The sequence below is a fragment of the Rhyacophila brunnea genome, unplaced genomic scaffold (assembly GCF_057557595.1).
Source record: "Rhyacophila brunnea isolate RB1 unplaced genomic scaffold, BYU_Rbru_1.0 scaffold_14, whole genome shotgun sequence".
NCBI lineage: Eukaryota > Metazoa > Arthropoda > Insecta > Trichoptera > Rhyacophilidae > Rhyacophila > Rhyacophila brunnea.
In genome coordinates this window covers 31,842,314-31,865,844 of record NW_028232796.1, presented here as the reverse complement: position 1 = coordinate 31,865,844, position 23,531 = coordinate 31,842,314, and the positions used below count along the sequence as shown (strand labels likewise).

The following is a 23,531-nucleotide window of genomic DNA, read 5'->3' as shown; positions in this document are numbered from 1 at the left end:
GTTGTCAGAAGGAGAGATTTTGTGGTTGCTCCGGTGGATGGAGGAGCGAGTTTTATTTGCAGCGTAAACATTCGGTACAATAGTATGTTACAATACTTATGATACTGTTCCGAGATCCGATCTCGGTAGAATGAGATGTTGTGCGGAGCGATTCCGAGACTGAGATACTAACAGACCGAGAACTTATATTCGAGTGACATGCCCATTGAATTATGATTCACTATTTATTGACGTACTCACAATCAAAATAATATCTTAGAAAAGGATATTTAATAAATAATTATTATAATTGAGTCAGCTACTATAATATGGAGTTTGCGTCATCGTATATAGCTGAATATGTGGAAAAATGGATATCGCGGAAACAATCATTGCAATCAGCTATCTACTGAGTTTGCCATAATTGGACACTACGGGAAATGGGTATTTAACATCGCCGGTCAATATGCTGACACGAATTTAGTTGTTTATCACCATACATCTCTTAATCATACAATATAATATAGATTATTCATACTTAAAAGATTGATACATAATATATAATTTTCACGTTGATAGTTATCGATAATAATTATTTATATCCATATTACGTCTTGGATGAATTATTATAACATCGTGTTCAGCGTTGATGCAAATCATATAGAATCCTAATTTGTTTTTAAAATACTTGGAAATGGATTAAATCCGCATGGCAGCTTATTCAAATATTATTTGGTTAGTTATATATATAGAAAATTTACATTTGCTCTTGTAAATTGCGATTAATTTATAATTGAAAATTATTATTTTAATATAATATGAGTAATGTTTTCTCATCCGATGTTTTAACGATATTTTGCATGCTATTATTTTCCAATAAAATACGCTGCTATTCTTTAATTATTACTTTTAGTTGAAATATAAATAATATTGACCGACATTTTTCATTTATATCATGAATAACGAAATTTTCGACGAATTGATGAGTTTTCCACTCGAACGTGAAAGACTGTTGGGCCAGGAAAATACTCAGTAAAGATAATAAAAGAGAGTTGAATTGAAACAAAATAAAACACAGAAAACAACATCTAAAAAAACACTCCCTTTATTGAGAATAATATGGTGTTTGAAGAGGAAACAAACCAAGATACCCGAATGATTTCTCTTCTTTGTCATATTGTAGGGTTTGCAATGATAAAAGATTGTCAGTTCAGGAGCTGACAAAGGCAACGCTATTTTCTTCAACTCATAAGACCTCGTTTAATTTGCATATTAGTGGGAATACCTTGGACGAACATAGATGTTCCATGATTTTCATTTTCGTGCACTCGCAGGTTTTTTTTTGTATTCGTTCAAAATGTCTAGCGGATTCCTCTTTTGACAAGTGTTTTAGTAGTTAAGAGTATCCCACACCCACGATGGTTGAGATAACACACATTTTTCGTAAAATAAAACTGTTATACAACTTCCACTCTTTGGAGTCCCATATTTATTATGGTCTTAGGGTCTAACATGCTGATAAGTGTAATTGCAGATATCACGTGACAAACGTAGGTTTCAGAAGCTCAAAGCTTGATCTGGAAGATTTCATTGGGTCCACTTTCCACGCATTTCATAATTGTAGATTTGTATCCAAGGCCGTCAATAATTGTCAAGCTGCAGCACTAACTTGCAAGTTCTGATGGTACTTACTGCTAATTATTGCTTAACGTTAAATACCGTCACTGTACAGGCTAATTACTGAAATGCTCACTTTTTATCAAAATGACATTTTGATGATAATGGACTTCTTGCATTCTCTTACACGAACTGGCAAAGTATCATAAATCCCAAAAAAATATTTCATATCAAAATAATTCAAAACTATTTTTAAGCCATTCGTAACTTAACTTAACTTAAAAATTAAAAGTTAAAAATATTCTAGCCAAATGCTGTAACCCTCTCTAAACATAGAGTACGTTCAGAGTAAGCCACTCAATTTGTAATAAAATAATATATTACTATATAAAATCATAAATAAATATTACATAAAATAATAAGTAAATCGAATGCCCACAGTTTTTTTCACTTCCTGAGCAATTTGATATTTGAGTGGTTCACAAGCATAGTGAACCAAGTCGATTCTGGTTATTTTTTAGTATGCTAGGCTCAAACATAATATTTGAGTATTTATTATTCTGTAAGAGTGTGATTTTCCTTACAAACCAACTTAAAAGTACTGAAAATAACACTTCAGAACTACAAGCATACCCTTACAGAATTAAAAATACTCAAATATTATGTTTGAATATAGCTTACTCAAATATAACCAGAATGGACTTGGTTCACTATGATTGTGAAACACTTATTATTTGAGGGTTACGCTACTTGGCCTGTACAGTGACGATACAATGCGGTGATCTGTTCGCAGTAAATATAAATTGCAAATGCATATTTCTTAATATGAACCAATAATCATTTTAATTTATGTGCGTGTTATTACTTCTTACTCACATCCGCCTTTCCAGTAATGATCGATCCCAAATATACATATTAACGAATTGCTAATATAACATTATATATAAGCAATATCTAGCACTTTGTACTATGGCTTAGTACCACATACAGGACAGGACGTGTTCTCAGCTAAGAATACCAACCTATTATTTACGTGCTGATAAATTCTTGTGCTTATGGTCGGACTACCGGACGACTAGTATTGCCACATGGTTCTTTCAGGATAAAATTCTTTGCTGTTATCTTATTTTTTGTATTAGTACAGTTTTACTTATGAATAGAAGTATTAACTGTTTCCCCACAGTTTTTCAACCCCATTTCTTTCCGCCCACATTTTCTGGTTCCACAATAAATTATTCAACTAAAAAAATCTTTTCCGCAATCTTGAATACTAACATGTTTAATAAAAATGTGAATGTTTTCATCTGTTAAGGCATTTTACGGATTGTTTTATATCTGTAAAAGCTATTTCTTGTACAATAAGTAAGTATCGGTTTAATTTCAGCTTCCTGGAAACTTTTGTTAACCTATTATAACATATTTTCAGAGCTTCTACATTTTTTTTATTTCAACACAAGCATAATATTAATAAAATATCTACATACAGTTATATTAATTAATTAATAAAATCATATTATGGCGATAGTAAAATAAAAGTATTTAGCTCAAAATCTACGACTAATTATTGTATCTCGACGATTGCTTTTTTTATTGTATTTTTTAAAATTGCATTTTTCTTTTCATATTCTACTTGTCTTATCTTTACATATTATACTTTTTATTTTTTTTTCTCTATTTTTCTTATGATTACTACTAATAGTAGGTACTAATGTGTTTTTCTTTTTTTACTATTTTCAATAATTCTCCAATTATATTCATTACAGCTGTACCTAATATTTGATCTACTTTAATTTTATTTATTATGTTTTTGTGTCCGCTTGTTATTTGGACTATCAGATTATATTATTTTGTTCTATATTATAATTATATTTATTATCTGTGATTGATCCTTTTGGTTGGCCTAAATAGATAAATTTAAAAAAATACATTTGAAAATAAAATCACAGAGCTAGTCATATAACAAATAACAGTCAAAGTGAAGCCGCTAAAGCATCTAACCATGCAATAATCTCCGACTTAGCATGGTGTATGATTGAAATCATTCCAGAGATATCATAATCTACTATATACTCCATAGCCTGAATCTCACCTCACTCGCAAAGTGAAAATTCTCCAAGGCCTATATACCCGTCATATAAGCACATCTAGAATGCTCAAAACAATCAGATATATTATTAACTTTTACCTTTTACGGTGGTAATATATTCCGTCCGTTCCAATTATGTCACATTGGGTTACCATATGAGGTTGATAATATTACAGTACATAAACGGGAAATACTTATTTTGGCAACACAAATAAGACTAAAAATGTTTCAGCATCATTATTTACTATTTGTAATACGAGTAGTATGATCAAAAAAGCATCAAAACTAAATTTTAACCATGCGAGTTTTTATATATATTATTACAGCCTACAGTCCTACCACTATCTTGATCTCTCGCCTTATTTTCATATCTCTTTCTCAAAATAATTGAGTACCTATTCTGTTGCATATACATTTAGATCTATATGTCTTTTGTTTGTAATTATATGCGACGGTCTGTTTTCAATGTACATTATTTATAAAATTTATGACAGATAAATGAAATTTGATGAATTAATTATTTGTATTTACTGTATAATTTTATCGATATTGAAAATAATAACATTTTAATTAGATGTAATATTGAAGATTCTAGAAATAGCCAAAATATGAATATGATGACTTGCATATTAACTGAAATATTTACCTAACCGATTTTTTTTTATTTTTTTAAACGCTAATACGCGCGTCAAAATCATTTTACTCCCTACTTCAATTATAGTTTGTCAATTTATGGCTACGGCCGTATGTTGTAGCTTAACCACTGGGGAATGCCAAAAGAAATGGCGTATTTAAAAAAAAAACACTACCTTATTCTTAGGTCAATAATTATTATAAAGCAATCATTGTTCGTAGGATGTTTATCACACTTGAATGGTCAAAAACATAGCTTATAATAAGTATCTTTAGAATTATCTTCAAATTTGTTAATCTTGCCCATTTTTTGAATAATAAAATGCCTAATTCTTGTCAAATTTGGGATCACAGAGATTATCAATATAATTTTTTTATCGTAAATCTTTCACTATAATAATGTCGACATAAAATATACTGATAGTACTATAAATTCGTTTAAAAATTAATAAATGTAAAAAATCTTATCACCACTGCACATGTATGTACTGAAATATGACTATATTCTAAAATATTAGAGCGAGAGGTTTAAAAGAATACTATTTTATGTAATAAAAATACTTTATGCAGTCACCAAATGTTTAAAATAAATATAAAAGATAATAAGGCTTCAAAATTATATAAATAAATTATCTACAACGTTTAAGGTATTTCCAGGATCATGCTTTGAAAATAGAAAAAAAGCTCCATTTTGACCCACGCTTAGCACGTCCACCCTTAAATATAATATATTACCTATAAAATTGTGACTATACACTGAATATTATTGTATTAAAAATACTATATGTATGGAATACAATAAATAAATCTGTCAAGCAGGTAGTGATACCTGCAAAGTGCGCTGATTTGTTCTTGCGACACCGGAAGTCCTCCGTGACCCTCTAGCGGAAGTCCTGCGAGGCAGCGACCCAATTCGCCTTTGCATTTATCTTCTGCATTACTGTTGCTCCACAAAACTGGAAAATAAAAAACAAAAATTACTGCATTGTTAAAGATAAAATATTGTAACATATTCTTGAAAAATCTTGAATCGAATAAAATTTGAACATTGCTATCCGGCCGAGTGTTTTATCAATTTAGTTACCAATGTATTATCTAATAATAGTAGTTTAATTAAACATTATATTGTATTGTATTATAATATTATACTTTATAACCGGCTAAAAACCCAAAAATTGTATAAAAATAAAGTTATAAGTACCTATATTCAATTTAAATTATTCCGAAAGTAAGCTTTTTTTAGTAAAGTTAGTCTGGATGTCAGATAAGGTAATAATAGTAATAAAACATAGTAAGCATTTTAAAATGTAATATTCTTTATTGCATTATATACCTAAACCACTAATCAAGAAATTTTATAACTATGCATCTTAAGTGTCTTTTCAAATATATTATTTTTTGTTCTAAATGGTGGCAGTAGCAATTTTAGTTTGGACTTGCCAATATGTACATAATAATTTTAACAAATAAATTTCTTTTAGTCAACGAATAATTTACAAGATTTAAGAATGTAACACTATTTATGTTAAATATGTATAGTTAATAATGATTCCGGCGTCCTGGAAGGCCGCTTAATACTATTTATAGTGTGTATACGGCGGAGCTATGGGATGCTGGTTTGACCTGGAACGAAGCAAGAAGGCTGGTGAGCGACATAGATTCTTGGAGGCGCCGCATGGTGTCCATGTGCTCCAACTAAGGGGCGGATATGACCGAAGAAGAAGAAAAATGTTATATTGTTCACTTTCGAAACAATATCAGAAATATACATAAAAATGACAAATTATAAAAAATCACTATTTAGATAAAGGCACAATTACCTAGGTCCTAGACGTAGAATAATTGATAATTATTACTAACTTTCGTTTAGAGACTGAGCGATGTCAAATGAAGACTGTAAGTTTGATTTAGGGTAGGCACCCGACTGATTGAACGAGTGATTAAAAACTTTCGTAAAATAATGCCTTCAAACAACATCATTTACATATTCTGAACATATTTTATATTATAATGTAGTAACATTTTTTTCTTTAAAGTTAATATATTTCGACACAATATAAGAAATATTAAAGATTAAAATAATAACCTACATAATCTAGACGACTTTATTTAAAATATTCGCAATCCTACGCTTAGTGATTGAGTTTATTATAAAGACTGATTCATGAGAGCGAAACACTGAAAAATATATGTTTACATACTAATGTATGTTTGTACAATTTAATAAATATAAGCAAACAATACTATTATTTTCAAGTCCAAAATACAGAATCCCGAACGTTACCTTTTAATTTCAAAGAGACTTTATCTGTTAGTACTTGGTGATCTAACCGCATTCATGTTTCTTCTAATTATAAATTGGTCGATTCAGTTTAATAAACCACCAATTTAAGACATTACAGTAAGCAGAAAATGCTGTCTGGTAAAATGATTTATATACTGTTACACCCCCGAATGGTCCCTATTTGGGGATGTCTCTGTGTATATGGAGAGGCGGTATCAAACCAACAAATAGTAAGAGTTGATTGCGAAAATAATTAAATAATGTTAAATATCTGACCGGCAACATTGTCTGGATGCCGTTACAAAAAATACGAACGGCAACGCCGCATTTATACCGCTCGTAAGCGGCCGTTTGTTTTAGCGCGAAAAAAGCATTTTTGACAGCAACGCAGTAAGCAGTGTTAACCTTGCTATCCGCCAAAATTAAATTGAAAAGAATTGGTATAAAAATGTAATCATTAGATAATATTAAACGTAAATACATCTCGCCGTTTCCACCACAATTCCGGTGTGTTATTTGTCCATCTCCAAGTCCTGAATCCAGACAAAAATCCATACAAAAGAACAAAGTTTTCACTTTCTAAAATAGAGGGAATTGACAATACCTAATACGTTTTTACTATGTTTGACCAAATAAACGTGATCATATGTTAAAAATTTTTCCCCTATCACGTGTTTTGCAATACAATGTTCTGTCATCTGTTTGTCTTTGCTGAGTAGACCCTCCCGGTAAAAAGGCCTCCTTTTAACGGGGCTCTGGAGATATATTTCCGCGTATAAATAAATAAGTATTTCTGTTTAGAAATATCTTTTACCACCGTTACGTAAAACTTTCCTGTGCGAGGGCTGACTGTTATTATAACACACAAACTTAATGTATTGTTTTAGAGCCGCAGGCTTTCAATAAGGCTATGTTTAATGTCAAACTATATTATAAATTTATTTCAGTCAATGTTTTTGTTACAACATTATAAGATATCATTAATTTGAACGCTTGTTATTTCTTTGTTTTTGTTTGTTTGTTTCCGTAAATATTTTATAGAATATATAGGTACATACAAAATGTTATTAAAAAAAAAATATTAAGACAATAAAACCAAACTATCTATCTAAGATTTTTTATTTATAATTATTCTTTGACCATATCCAATCCTAATAAGATCATAATATGGCCCCCCACAGAGTGGAGGTTTGTAATAACAGATTTTGTTTTCACAAGAAATGGATGTCAGCCACTTGCTCAACCTATTAGGTCCATACTCTGACTTATACACAAATTGAAAAACAATATGTGCACTTGCTCAGGATTCAAACCTGGACCCACGACATTATAGGCCAACGCTTAACCCACTCGGCCATCGTGAGCGTTAAATTTATTTAATATTGATTAAAAAAAATTAACACGATTTTAGTATAAAATAATTAATAATTCTTTGACTGGATTTTACTGTTTCGATGCCACTTTTTAAATATACTAATGATTCGATTGTGTCATCTGCACCAATTAGCAGGATCACATAAGTCTATGTAACTAAGAATGGAAGAGTTTTTATTTGGAACTAGTAGAATGAATCATTTCAACATTTTACGTACAATACCATTATATTTATATAGACATTATAAGTAAAATTGCTTAATAATACAAATATAATAGGTAAACTTAGGTAAATATGTTAAATCAGTAGCATCTAATATCTTCATTCATAATTAATACATACTCATTATGATTGCTCATAAATAATAATATATTTGACAATAATAACATTTAATAATTATTCTAATATATTGCCTGAATTTCCAGTTCAAGTTTCTATAATAATATTTTATTTTCATTTAAACAAAATCTTCTTATTTTATTTTTCTCGGTAAATAAACACAAAATATTCAATTAATGCCGTAACACAATGGAGGAATTTTAATTAAGACTGTCTTAAATAAGCTAAAAAATAATTTTACAGTCGTTATGTTTATGATTTATTAAAAATGTTCGGGCACCCTATTCTCAGAGGAATAATTATTAAAAACATCTGAATAATGTAAATTAATTAATTAATAGGCTGGTGAATTTATGGAGAAAATAATTCATTACTTTCCCAAAAAAAAAAAATCATCTAAACCAGAAGTCGGCGTGAAATTTCTTTGTTCAATTCCTAACAATTTAAGCTTTATATCTTCTAGCATATTATTATAAAATATACCTAAGTGTAACATTGTTTACTTTATGTAATGAAATTTTGTGAGTATGCCGTTTATAAATAAACCAAAAATGTGCAGTTTCATACTACGAATTTTCACAACCGATATAATGACGTATGTAACATTCATCTTTTGTATAATTTCCATCAGAATATTATAAAAATAATAATATTATATAAGTAATATTATATACGTAATGTTGAATATACATATTATTTTGGGTTACCCCATAACGTTCATATTGAAAATAATGGGATAAAAATATTTGGATCTTTTAGGATAATAATGAATTCACATATTTTTAGGTTATGGTAGAAATAGCGATCCATCCGTTATTTTGGAGTGTTTTAAATTTATTTAAAAAATATCTACCAACTTTGTAATTCAAATCAACGTAATAATATATTACTAAAATGATCAGCCATTGTTAAATACTATCTATATATTGTATAAATACGGCAGAGCTACGAGATACTGGTGTGACTTGGGGCAAGAAGACTGACTAGCGACAGGGATTGCTGGAGACCGCATGGTGTCCATATGCCCCAATTAAGGGGCGGATATGGCCTAGGAAGAATAAGAAAATGATAGCTGACGTCGGATGCAAGCGTTATTTTTTTTAATGACGTTCTTGCATTTACTATTTTTTTAATTGGTTTTTAATAAAAGAGAAAATTACAAGTAGCGCAACGTCGCTTGGAAAAATGCATGTTGGGCATAACGCGAAAATATCACAAAATAAACCAATGAAGAGAGATCGCTAAGCGGATGAAATGGCAATGGGTACATTATGTTTGGTGGATGTACGTGGCAGCGAAGAAAAGGGAACCGAGAATAGTGGAAATAGCTAGGGTAGGTTTTCATACAGCAGTCAATCAACCCCAGTAATGTTGATAATTATATTTGTTTTATTTATTGAAGACATTTCAAATGTTTTTTAAAAATACACAATGTAAAAAAAAGTACAATTTGCAACAGTATTTTTCGGGTGATGACTTTTATTAACAAGGAGGTGATCTTTTTAAATATAAATTATTTTTAATAATAAAAAAAATCCCACATTCCTAAAAATCATGTGCTTCTACATTACTTATATTGAATAAATACAAAATATCTTGTTAAATACTCTTTTCTGTTAATTGGCAAAATGCATTATTGGAATTTTCCTATCCACTAAATAAGCATATTATGCAGGAATCCACTTTGCCAAAAATATCTAGCAGCAATTCTATGCAAAAACCTGTTATGATAACCTTCACTCCATGGATTACAATATAAACTGCCTTCGAGAAAAAGTATTTACCTACATAATATTATACTTTAGAGAAAGATTGGATCGTATTTAATACTCCCTAAAGAGAGCTGTGGTAAAGTCAATCGACTTGATAATATTATTTTGTAAAGGATTTTATGTAAATATGACAACCCAACTTTTCAGTTTTGAGTAGATTTCAAACATTACCTTGACATTTAAACTTTCTGTAAAATCAAATTTAATTGAAATAATCTTACTAATTTTGAAGTATGTACCTATTTATATTCGGTGCCTATTTTAACAATATTTTTCTTAGTTTCACATAATGAATATGTAAATAATATTGTTACCACAACCAAAACAACCTTTAACAATATTATGATCTGATGTTATGATCGAAATCATGTCAGACAATAATGTTATTATCTATGATCAAAATTCTTGTGCGTATGTATATCATTCTAATGAAATCTATATTGTACGTTGCAGCATAATACATAGTGTTACTCTTCCAAGAAATTATGTTTTGTTTTGATAATAATCAAAGTAACCATCCATATTATAATATTCACTTCACGGTTCGTTAGTCATATTACATCTAATATAATTTAATTTTTCCCAGTAAAATAATATACCTTAAACTAGCACGGGTCTTCTGCGCAGTTTCATTTTTAAAATTTCATCAATGCATGCAATTTGGCATCATAAGTCAGAGCATATACAGCAACTACAGGTAAAAAATCAGGTATTAAAGCACAGTGTCATGAATTCATAGTGAAATTTGACTGATTTATGGATGTTGTAAATATTATAAATATGTACTGCTGTGACAATGGGTGGCGAGACTAATAAGAAGTATCCTGGATGACAGTCAAAAAACAGTCAATATTTTTAAAGACAGTGTAAGATAAGTTAGTATTTTAACTAGACAATCATTAACGTTAGTTAACTACTGTATATCGACTTGAATTCATGGATTCGGTCAGTAAACTTTGTTCTTCTTCTTACTGTGCCATCCCCTAGCAGTGGTCGGCCACTATCAAGACAATCTTAGTTTTGTCATCTGCTTCCCGGAATTATTCAGTGGAGCTGCAGTCTTACCAATCATAGAGGTTCTTAAGCCACGAAATGCAGCGCCGTCCTTTGCTACGCTTACCATTGATCTTTCCTTGATCCTCGGAATTGGCCGAACCAGACAGGAAATAATATGTTTGTTATAACCAATATTCTTAAATTCACTGCGAATCTTTTAATTAATATTTACTTACCACATTTAAATAACATGCTAGTTGTATATAATGGCTACCTGATGGGCAACGCAATATTTGCGTTGGACACAGTGAATGGGTTAAACTGAAGCACATAATAAATAATTAAATAAATTTAATATTTATCTCAGGAAAATTGCAGCCATTTCTAGTTATAAGACCGTCAGAAGCTAGTTCCAGCCTAATACCCGTTATGTTAGTAGATAGAATAATAATTATTATATAGTCAAAAAACAGTGACTGCATGTCCTATTTAGCTAACTGACATCTTTCGGCCAATTTCTACAATATTCAATGGCATGAATAAACAATAAATAAAATTATATTACTATTATTAAACTATATTATCGACACAAACGAACTATTACCTATCAGGAAATCTTAAATCCTAATCGGAACACTGTAAAAATTCATAATTTTTACGCATAGAAAAATCAATAATATCCACTATTTTCACCAAGAAAACACGGTATGAAACCATAACAATGTTATAAAATAAAACATGTTTTAAAACATTAAATAACTGGTATTGATAAATTTAATATAAATTTAGATTTTTTCCATCAATTTTAGGAGCAAATAAAATAGTACACGGTTTCAAAAGAATGAATAAAAACTCAATGAGTTGATAATAAATTATTTCCTTTTCAATAACCATTTGTAGTTGCTGTAAAGCTAAACAATGAATGAGTATGTCTCCAATTAATTTGTGCTTTCGATAAAGAAGTAATAGGTTTTTTTCCAATCCCCATATTAATCAATCGGCGGAACAAAGAAAAGCTTCCGCCTTCACTAACAGGACGCAGACCTTCAGTGACTGTGCATTTATTTTACGTGACCAATAAAAGCACCCTGAAAAACGAGCTTTTTCCAATAGGTACTGACTTTGCCGATTTCACAACGCTAACGCGTGAAGTATAGGGTTTCTACTCCCCAGTCGTGTCTACATCAGTCTTCTATTGTATAATACGTGTTTATTTTTTCTCAATCACCGTATTCTGAAAGGACAGTCTCATATATAAATAAGGCAGTAGCGAAAAGTGGAGGTAGATTGTTAAGATTTCATATAAATAGTGCATTAAACTTTATCAGTCATACATATTTGTTTTCATTGAACTAAAACTACATCAAGCCATAATAATAGTATATGTGTAACAGTAAAAAATATTCATCTATCTACAAAAAAAATAAAATTATGCCATTAAATCATACAAGATTTAAAAAAAATTATAGATAAAAGAATATTTTTATATAGCATGGTTTGGTTTCGGCACGACTTAAAGAATTTAAAAAAACTAACCATCACCATCTGTAATAATAATAAATCTACTCCTCATTCAACGAAAACAAATAAGTATGACTGAAAAAGTGTCCACGATTTGTTTCGGGTTGCCCAAAGCATACGTAAACTATTGTTGTTTGAACATAGATAACTAGAAAACACGTCATACCTATATGTATTATTATACCCATCAGAAAAAATCATATTTGAAAAAAAATATTATGCTCGACGGGATTTGAACCCGTATAACCACTGGTATCGCGCCAACTGTTCCTTAACCAAATATGCTACGAGCCTCCTATCTAAATGCGACAATTTAAACTAGTAGGTCATACATGAAATGCTTATCAAATTGAGTTATTATTGACTATCGGTTTTTGTATATTACATCAAGGAATATTACCTTAATGGCCCACATGCCCAACGTAGGTCAAAATGGAGATTTTATGGTATTTTCAAAGCATTAGCCTGAACATTCCTTAAACGTTGTAGATAATCTATTTATATAATTATGATGATTTTGATGAACATTTTATGACTGCATAATGTATTTTTATTACATAAAATAGTATTCTTTTAAATCTCTCGATCTAATGTTTTAGAATATAGTCATATTTCAGTACATCCATGTGCAGTGGTGTTAAGATTTTTGATATTTATTAATTTTTAGACGCATTTACAAAACCATTAGTAAAATTAATGTAAACATTATATAGTGAAATATTTACGATAATAAATTATATTTTATAATCTCTATGATCCCAAATTTGTCAAGAATTAGGCATTTTAATATTTAAAAAATGGGCAAGATTAACACATTTGAAGATAATTTTAAAGATATTGATTTTAAACTATGTCTTTGACCATTTAAATGTGATAAACATACAATGAATAATGATTGTTTTATAATAATTATTGACCTAAGTAGGCCCTTATTAACTAAATATATTTTTTTCTGGTGGGTATAATATCTGAGGTGTTTGCAAGCTATGTAAGTATGTTTAATATATGGAATGTTACATTCTCAAATTCTTGTGAATTATTCGTTGAATAAAAAAAATGGTTTATTAATATTATTATTTGGTTTAGGCAGGACTGATTTGTTTAAACTAACCACCATTATCTGCAATTTGTATTCTTAGTTCAATGAAAAAGAATAAGTATGAGTACATTTTTTTCTCTATTATTTACACACCATATATTTGGTATTCCTGATAAAGAAAATAATACAAACCTTTCAATTAATATTAGAACGCCAAACAGTAATACATTTTTGAAGTATTATATCATTTTTTTCGTTTTTGTTTTTACATCTTTTCTCGCAGTCTTTTGTTATAACTGTTGAGGCTCACAATTTTTACTGAATACAATGAAAAAACTCAAGTCACTCTCAACGATGCTTCAGTATTCTGTATAAGTACTATATAGCTTTGAAGACTATTGGGATAAAAAAACAAGCCTGGTGTTTTGTCTCTTACTAGCAATATATTTGTGTTTTTATTTATTAATTTGGCATTACAAGTATTACTGAAAAAATACTGTACAGTAATAATATGTCATGTAAATTATTAACTGACATTTCACAAATACCAAAATATCTGTATTAGAGAGTATATTATTACACTTAGTGTTATATTGCGATAATATATTATTTAAACTATTTTCTATTCAATAAATATTTTTTAATCATTGAATAATTCACAAGATTTAAGAATAGTACATTCTTTATTGAAGATACTTGATGTAAAAACATCCTAGATACAAACGTATTAGAAAAGTTATTTTACTTAATGTATCACACAATGTTTTTTTCAAGACTTTTCTGATATGTATGGTACTGGCCTGTGGCGAAGGGTGGAGGTAGGCTATTAAGATCCGACATAAATAGTGCCCACTAAACTTTGTCAGACAAATATATCTGTATATTATATTAAATAGGGACTGCAATGTGTAGATCGTATTTGTTAGTTTTTAAAATTCAATTAAACCCTGAATTATTCAAGCTTACTGTAATAGCTATGACAAAAGTCAATTTTTTTTTTTAAGTATCTATAAATATCTCAAAGTATGCCATTAAACTATACACAATTTTAAATATTTTATAGATAGAAGAATATTTTTTTATCTATTGTGGTTTTGTTTCGTCAACAAAAACAAATAAGTATGATTGAAAAAATGTACACTATTTTTTTCCTATTGCCCATTAACATACCCAAACTGTTATCGTTTCTTTTAGGCAGGTTTAATTGAATTATAAAACTAACCAGCACTATCTGTAAATTGCATTTTTAGTTCAAAAAAGTTTAGTGTTCACTGTCTATGACAAATCATAACAGCCTACCTGCAGCCTTCACCACTTTTGATGCAATATTTACAAATTATGATTATTTTCTTTATTATAATCCAATGTGCCAATTTTTTTTCCGACCATGTCCGATCCTAATAAGATCATATGGGCCTCCACAGAGTGGAGGTTTATATTAACAGATTTCGTTTTTACGAGAAATGGATGTCAGCCGCTTGCTCAATCTATTAGGTCCATTACTGAACATTACTGGAGAATAATTTAGTAATTATTTAGGTAATTTAGCAATTAATTAAATAGCCAATATTTTGACATATCACATTTTTATGTTTATTTCGTAAAAATGTATTAAAATTTAACGTTTCCACTCAAATAATGCTACATGCATTTGTTTTAAAAAAAAAGTTTCATCACATAGTTAGTCAAAATAATGCATTTTAAAATTGTAATATTAGGTTTCAAAGCAAATTTTTCACAACTTATGATTTTTTTCAACACAATACCTTTTCACTCCAATTGAGAATATTCAATGGTTGACCAATTGAAAATGTCCGTCGGGGAAACACTAGCTGAAGTATCCGATTTTACATTATCAACAAAAAAATAATAATTAGTATAAAATAAATAAATCTAGGCACTCAATATGACGTCAAAATGAAAATAATTCTGACACACTCCCAAACAAAAGAACAGCGAATTTAAAACAAATGCACGTTATGCAAACGTTCTTATAATGTGGTAAAAATTCAAATTCGGATGAAACAAACGAACATCGTTATTAGTCTAACATTTCAAATGTGAGTTAGAATAGTTCTGCATTCAGCTGACGATATTATAGAAACAATAAAAGTATTTATTACCTAGGTATATAAAAAGATAGACCTATTCAAAATATATGTCTGAAAATATCACTTAAATTGTGATGATATTGAGATGCACGTTGCGTACTATCAAGCTTTTAAGGCGACAAATTTAATCTACGGTTTCGTCATTTTACATAATATTTTGAACGATTGCCATCTTTGTAAATTCTATGATGGAGAGTGCCAATTCTTATATTTTATTAGTATTTTGGATTATTATTCATGCTAATTTCAATTAATTTTAACAGTCTCTACGTGTGCGTAGGTAAAAAATTACTTGCGACATCGCATCCATAGATACTATTTTGAACAGAACCCAACCTGCATGCGGCTCTCGTGGTGCAGTGGGTAAGGCGCTGGCCTTCCACCCGAAAGTTCTGGGTTCGATTCCCGGTCATGACAAAAACATTAATGTGTTTTTCTCAAAGCCTGGGTGTTTGTGATTGTTCAAAATTACTAACAACCACCTTGTACGAAAAAGCAAGGATATGGTTATTAATAATTCTAAAAAAAAAAAACCCCCAACCTGCAGACAATAAATAATAGACAACATTCTTATAGAAAATACATAGTGCCAACCGCTAAAAACAAAAACACGCGACTTTAACATGAGTCGAAAATGTGTAGGCATCTAGAAAATGACAAAAAAACGTTCATTGAGTCATGCAGGTGTCGATGCAGTACGGTACAATATGAGGTGACCTCATTGTTGTCCTGGTGATTTCGGCAGGTTTTTTCCAACTTACAGTGTTCGTTTAAAGGTTCAATATGTGATACGGGATAGGAGCATCAGTGTGATGCCATTTTAAACGCCAAGAAAAACGACGTTACACACTTTTTTTCAGTAACGGCAGCTACTGTGACGTCACGTGATAGTACGCGACGTGCAGTATATTTAATATAATCACAACTATTACCTACTTTACGATGTTAATATTATGTATGATAGCGTAAAACTTTTCTCGAGCACTATTAGAACTAAGTGGACTTATTGCAGATAGTTCAAACACTACAACATTCCATGACAACTTGTCAACTATTTACAATATAATATGACGATAAATTTAAATTCTTCCTTCACACATAACTGAGTTGTATTTTGTTTGAAAGTAGAGAATTTCATCACAGTCGAAATAAAATTAATTTAAACTTATTTGGAAATTAAATGGAACTTGTGGAAATGCTACCCATGGATTTTCTATTTAATTTAGAGATACGCAATAGTTTGAGAAGGTGCCGACACTTTCAACTACTGTATACTATTTTTGCCTATACTCCTCTACATAGGAGGTCATCAGTTTTATTAATTACTTCTTCTTTTGATATTACTATAGTCCAAATGTTTACTCGGCCATTATAAAAGTTCTAATCATCAGTAATAATTACTACTCGCACTCGCTTAGTAATTAGCATTAGTATTTGGCCTGTCAACCAGTGGTTAAGACTCCATACATGGCTAACCGCTTAATTTTATGTCGTCAGTGAGTTTTTTAAGTTTCATTGAATTAGTGTATCGTCATTAGTGTGTACCTATTAATTATTAGTAATATCTTATTATCTTCTTATTTCTCGTAAGTATACCTGACATGTGCGCTCTTTTTCTCAGATCTCCACAGCCTACCTCTTTCCAAAAGTCACCCTTCGATACTGTTGTCACCAAGTATTGGTATTAGTGCGAGTAATAAATATTATTGATTAGTACTAAGTCCATGTTGTAAACAAGATCTTATTCAAACCTGCCGCGAGTGTTGTATCCGCAATAAATTATATCTTCGATCGCGTTTGATTAGCTACGAATGAATCCGCGGGAGAATGTTTGTCGAGAGAACTATCCGTAACCTCTGTTAAGGAGGCGGCTCTCGTGGTGCAGTGGGTAAGGCGCTGGCCTTCCACCCGAGAGTTCAGGGTTCGATTCCCGGTCATGACAAAAACATTTATGTTTTTTTCTCAAAGCCTGGGTGTTTGTGATTGTTCAAAATTACCAACAACCACCTTGTACGAAAAAGCAAGGACATGGCTACTAATAATAATAAAAAAAAACCTCTGTTAAGGCGCGAAATTATTGTTTTTAATCAGTCTGTATACGCTTTGAATTACTCGCGACGGTCTAGCTGTGACAAGCCTAAACACGCCCGTTGTCTTGAGGTAACTTGAGGTAACTGAATGTTATTCAATCACGCTCGACTGACGAGCCGTAATTGAGTTGCACCTGGACTTGCGACAATAATGAAGATTTGAGGTAGGAGAGAAATATAGGGATGAGGGCGACTATAATTGGCCCAACCATATATTTTTTATTTATTTTCATAATTATTCTTTTTTATATAAATGCATAAGGTGTGGTAAATTGCATAATTTACACAAAATTTACATGAGCATTTAAAAAATTACTAGCAAACCAAACTAACAAAGTGCTACGTACATAGCGGTCTTCTTTGCTCTTGTCACTTTGCTTTTCCTTCAACTTCACTTACGTACATTTTATATTTAATAATGGTGTGGGATTCGAGAAGTAATAACCATTGTAAAACTATTGCCATGTTTCGACTCAATGCTTTTATCTTATATCCAAAGAAGTGAAGAAATAACCATAATCTATGAGTAGGTACGTATAATAACGCTATATTTATCTGTACATTACATTTTTTTAACTGTCATTTCCACTGACTTTATGTGCCCATTTTTTTCTTATTACGTTTTATTATAATATGACTTATTAGGTGTTATTTTTAAAACAGTATTATGTTTAAATTAAGAAGCTGAAATGCAAAATATCAATACATATTTTAGGAATTGTTTTCCACAAAGAGCTTATTTTCAACTAAATCGTATTTTGGTTACGTTTGTAATAAATATGTACTTTATATTATTATGAATGATATGGTAAATCTTCTCTTGCGAAAATCAATATGCTTTGAACATCATTTTTCCTAATCGTCTAATAAGCTGTGTTTGTTTTTGAAACTACTAATACAGCTTCATTTAATAAACTATTTTTCATTCGACGAATTATTTACAAGATAATAATGTAACGTTCTTTATTGAACGTTCAAAATATTAAACACATGTATATAATATATAATAAAACATATTATATAGGTACAGTAAAGGTAAAACACTGTGGGAATCTACTTCGGTGCGGGATAGGACGGTGGCTACTCCGATGGATGGAGGAGCGAGTTTTATTTCCAGCATAAACAGTCGGTACATATAAGAGTATATTACAGTTATTATGTTACAATACTTATGATACCGTTCCGAGGTCCGAGTTTTGGTAGAATGAGATGTTTTGCGGAGCAATACAGAGACTGAGACACTAACAGACCGCGAACTTATATTCGAGTGACATGTCCAATGAATAATTTATTATGATCCGCTATTTATGGACGTACTCACAATCGAAATAATATTTAGGATTAATTATTATAATTGAGTCAGCTACTAACTCTTTATGGAGTTTACGTCATTGGATATGGCTGACCAGGCTGACTATGTGGAAAATGGATATTGCGGAAATTATAATTGCAGTCAGCTATTTACTTAGTTTGCCATAATTTTACACTACATGTAAGAGATATTAAGGAATTTATAATTGCGTTTAGTTATTTAATATCGCCGATCAATATGCTGACACTGATTGAGTTGTTTATCCCATTCCATAGTAAACATGTTTGCGCCGATTTCTTTGAACTACGGTTTCCGTCTCTTTCCTGACCATAAGGCAGTGCTACATAAGATGACCCTAAACCAGTAATGCACAACCCTTGGCATGTACGCCGTGTAACTATTAAATTTAAAAAATATATAATATAATATGTCTAGTGTAGTATAATAATTATCATTTTTTTAACACAAATGCACCCACAGCGGTTTTTCTATCTAATAGATTGTGCACCACTACCTTAAACCCGTGCGGGGTTGTGTAAATTTGGTGACAAGAACTTTGATGCAGTTAGCATTTAATTGAGTTAGATTTGCTGCTATTTACTAAGCAAGCAACCTTAGCACTTTACAGTCTGATACAAAAAGAGTTTCTCAAGAGATAGAGCCGGTGCGAGGAGTGAAGAAGGTGCCTGCCACCAACAACATAATGTGAGTGCCCAGGGTAGTTTATTCACGTCATTAAAAACAAATAAAAATTTATCATCCACTATTACTATTTGCAAAACTCATTATAACGAAAAAAATAATTTCAATAGTGAGTATTAAATCCTAATCACGTAATTCTAATAAGAAGTAAAAATATATTCTTACCTGAGAATGTCGCAGCTAGAAGCAATAGCCCCACCATGGTAATTTTTTTGTTCACTTGTATTAATTGTTTTAATTTAATTTAATTTGCATTTTCACCGACACTTTATTATTTTTATGAAATTTGATATTATTATTAGTATTATTCACTCATAACTGAAATAATAATATACACTTGTTCAAATTTTATGATAAAGTTTTTTTTTAATAATATAATCCCATGCACAAATAAGTACAAAGAGAAGGGTTCAGCATGTTATCTATGGGTTCAACCAGCGCCATCTTTATTGAGTCGGCAATTGTTCAACTCTACATTGGATCAAGTTCACCAAAGTTTAATCTGAGATAATAAGGATTAAAGTTTAACAGTAGGAATGGCTATTAAATTAAATGACACTTACATAATATGACTTTATATTATATATTTTTATTTTATATGATTTTTTATGTACCGAAATTAATGGCAATCTATAAATAGATCCTAAAATTATAAAAAGAAAATAATATAATAATTGACCTATTAATAACTTGGTAGAACTCAATTTTTTTCATATAACTAAATCGTTATAGTAAAAAATGATAACAAAAACAATAATAATTATACTTATATAACATAAAAGTAAATAGAACTACGCCACTGATGGGAGAAAGAAAAAATATATAGATTACCTATGCACTTTCTGTGATTGTAATTTATAAGAAAATATTAAAAAAAAAAAAAAATCTTCAAACATGTAACATTAGCTTATTTGTCGGTACATCTGCACACGCGGCGATATGCAAAAAATAGTCATTTATATAGAGAATATATTTCGATTAGAATATGTTAAGATTTTTTTAATATGTTTGGCTTATTTATGGACACATTATTGTATCTAGCTCTTGGGTTGACACAAATAAGTTTTTTTTTTGACTTGATTTACTTTATATCTCAATACCCCATAATATTATATTCTGATAAAATAAAACATCATAATGAATTCCTTAAAAAGTTGTTAATAGTAATTTTGATGAAATATTATAATAATTATTATTCTTAAGCGACTTAAGTTATTATATTTTTATGGAAATATCGCTTTCATCTTGTTTACGTTTGTAAATAAGAAGCAATTTATAAGAGCTATTTTTGTTTGGTACAATATAGGCTCCGTATTTTCTTTGAGATGTATTTTCCGCATTTCATTCATTTCTTCATATATTAGTTATTGTACTTCATAAATTAAATTACTAGGAATAATAATTGTCACGATGCCATGGTGACCAAATATAAAAAAAATATTTCTTTTATTTACTTTAATATAATAATTAAATATAATAATCCCCACTACGAGTACTACAGTAGAAACATATTAATTTATGTAAGGTCAATATATATTTTGTTTTATTTATTACTGAATATACACGAAATTTAAGAATCATTGGCACATTATAGAAAATACATAATTTTAACCCTTAAAAAGTTGGATCTAGTGGGACTCAAACTAACATCGTTCACTTTTCAATATGAATTATTTTTACTAACTACGTCTTTTCGTCAATTGAAATATGATCGGTTTTGTAAATTAATCAATGTAAATCGAAGTAATGAAAAACGAAAATTATTAATAGTAAATTTTATGAAGATAAATATCTCAAATATTTTATAAAAATCGCTTTTGATACTTACAACTAACTTATGAAAATAATCTTAAAATTTATTTTTCTTCATTTATCAGTTGAAAAGAAAGTAGGTAATTAATTTCTAATAGGCATTTTTTCCAAAATACTCCGTAGCTACATAGTATTATAATATGGGTATCTAAATTTTTATTTAATTTATTTTGAGATTTCAATCGTACCTTCCATACCATAGCCAAAGATTTTTCTATTTTTTCTTAGTTTAAAAACATTTAACGTTCTGATTTATTATTTTCCGTATATGAATTTTCCTTTTATTGTCAGTTTTAGAAACTCTCATTCCATGAAACATTAATAAGTTGAGCTGCGGATACATTTTCCCTAATACTCTATCTAACCTAATCCTTCGTAGTGCAATGCATAAAGTATTAACTTCAAGTTCTTTGACTCCGAGTTAGATTCCCGGTGAGATTACAATATATATATATATTTGATTTTCTCAAAGCCGAGGTGTTTTTGTGACTGTTTCACTTCTACAACTACAGAACTGTCTTACTAATACTATACTACTACGGTAGTATTGAAAAAAAATAGGATAATATGATGCGCCTGTTGTGCTCGAGTGATATGTAGCAATCATACCACTCATCATTACAAGGGTGGCACAGTGTAATATATATTAATACTTTGGACGCGGAAGACGCACACGGTGCGTAATGACCAGGCGGCCGATCGATGTAATTAACGTGCATTTTAAAGGGGGCAATTAAAATCTCATTATCTATTCAGCAGCGAAAGCGTTATGTTTTGTTGTCAAAACAAAAGAATATAGCAGAAGCAATTATCAGCATTTCTGCAATCATAACGTAGATCAATATAGTCTGATATGATTTTATTTATTGCGACAATGTCTCTTGTAATATTATATGGACTGCATATTTTGTATAAATAGCAAGGACGATTCATAACTCGTCACTCACCTCAAGTCCATCACTCGCCTCCCTACTCATCTCGAGTCCAGTCACTCGACACAATCAACCGTCATTTCACTCGAGTCTAGCCCTCGGTTATATTACATGTCGGTACATCGCCAGCCCGTTCATTGATATACCTAGACAATCTCTTCAGTAGGTACATCTGAACCCGCGATTATATGATCAAGTCATCTGTATCGTTGTATTCATTTATTCTTGTATCCATTAATAAGCTTTCTCTCCGCCAAACATCCAAGCATCAACATGGTCTTAAAAATACTCGTAATTTTGTCTCTTTCGCGCACACAACCGCAACAGTTAGGTACGCGACGCGATCTCCTGTCAAAACAGATAAACGCCATTGTACATTCGACAATAAAACAACAATTTTCTACTGGCATTTAAGACAAAAGAAGGTAAAAATATTGAGTACATTAATTTTCATTTAGAAATTTAAATTTACACAAATACGGTGTTCCAATTTTTAGAACAATCTTTCGTAACCTAAAAATATCATTTCATAACGATCACTCATATTTAACTTTTTTACTATCTTGTGACCTAACACTGACAGGCCCCTGGGGTGACGCGACAATGGTGCGTACTAGATTTTAAAGTTCCCGGGATATTGTAAAATAGTATGGACTCTATGCGGCGCAGTAGTGCATTTTTATCTGCACACAAACGACATTAATGATGCGTGCTTTCAAATACGTTTTATGCGACTGCAAACTTTTTTTACCAACAATGTTACGTCGACGCTGTGTGCGGAAAAACATAAACAAATTCCACATTCAACATGTATTTGCGATCAAGTCAAAGTATCATATTATATCTCAGAGCGAGAGCTATTTTTTTTATTTTATTCATAATATAAACAAAAAATTCCTTAAACCTAATAACCAAAAGTCCATAGGCATAA

The 23,531-nt window shown here is 30.2% G+C and overlaps 1 protein-coding gene across 1 annotated transcript in view; it reads right to left on the bottom strand.

The window, feature by feature from the left end:
• The window catches only part of LOC147075864 (uncharacterized), a 125,155-nt gene that overhangs the window by 62,787 nt on the left and 38,837 nt on the right, over positions 1–23,531 (bottom strand). Inside the window, exons 2-3 of the mRNA XM_085942017.1 lie at positions 20,022–20,174; positions 5,145–5,271 (exon numbers count right to left, since the gene is read on the bottom strand). Coding sequence (XP_085798143.1) covers positions 5,145–5,271; positions 20,022–20,058 — 164 coding nt within the window. The 5' untranslated portion in view covers positions 20,059–20,174. The remainder of the gene's footprint in view (positions 1–5,144; positions 5,272–20,021; positions 20,175–23,531) is intronic.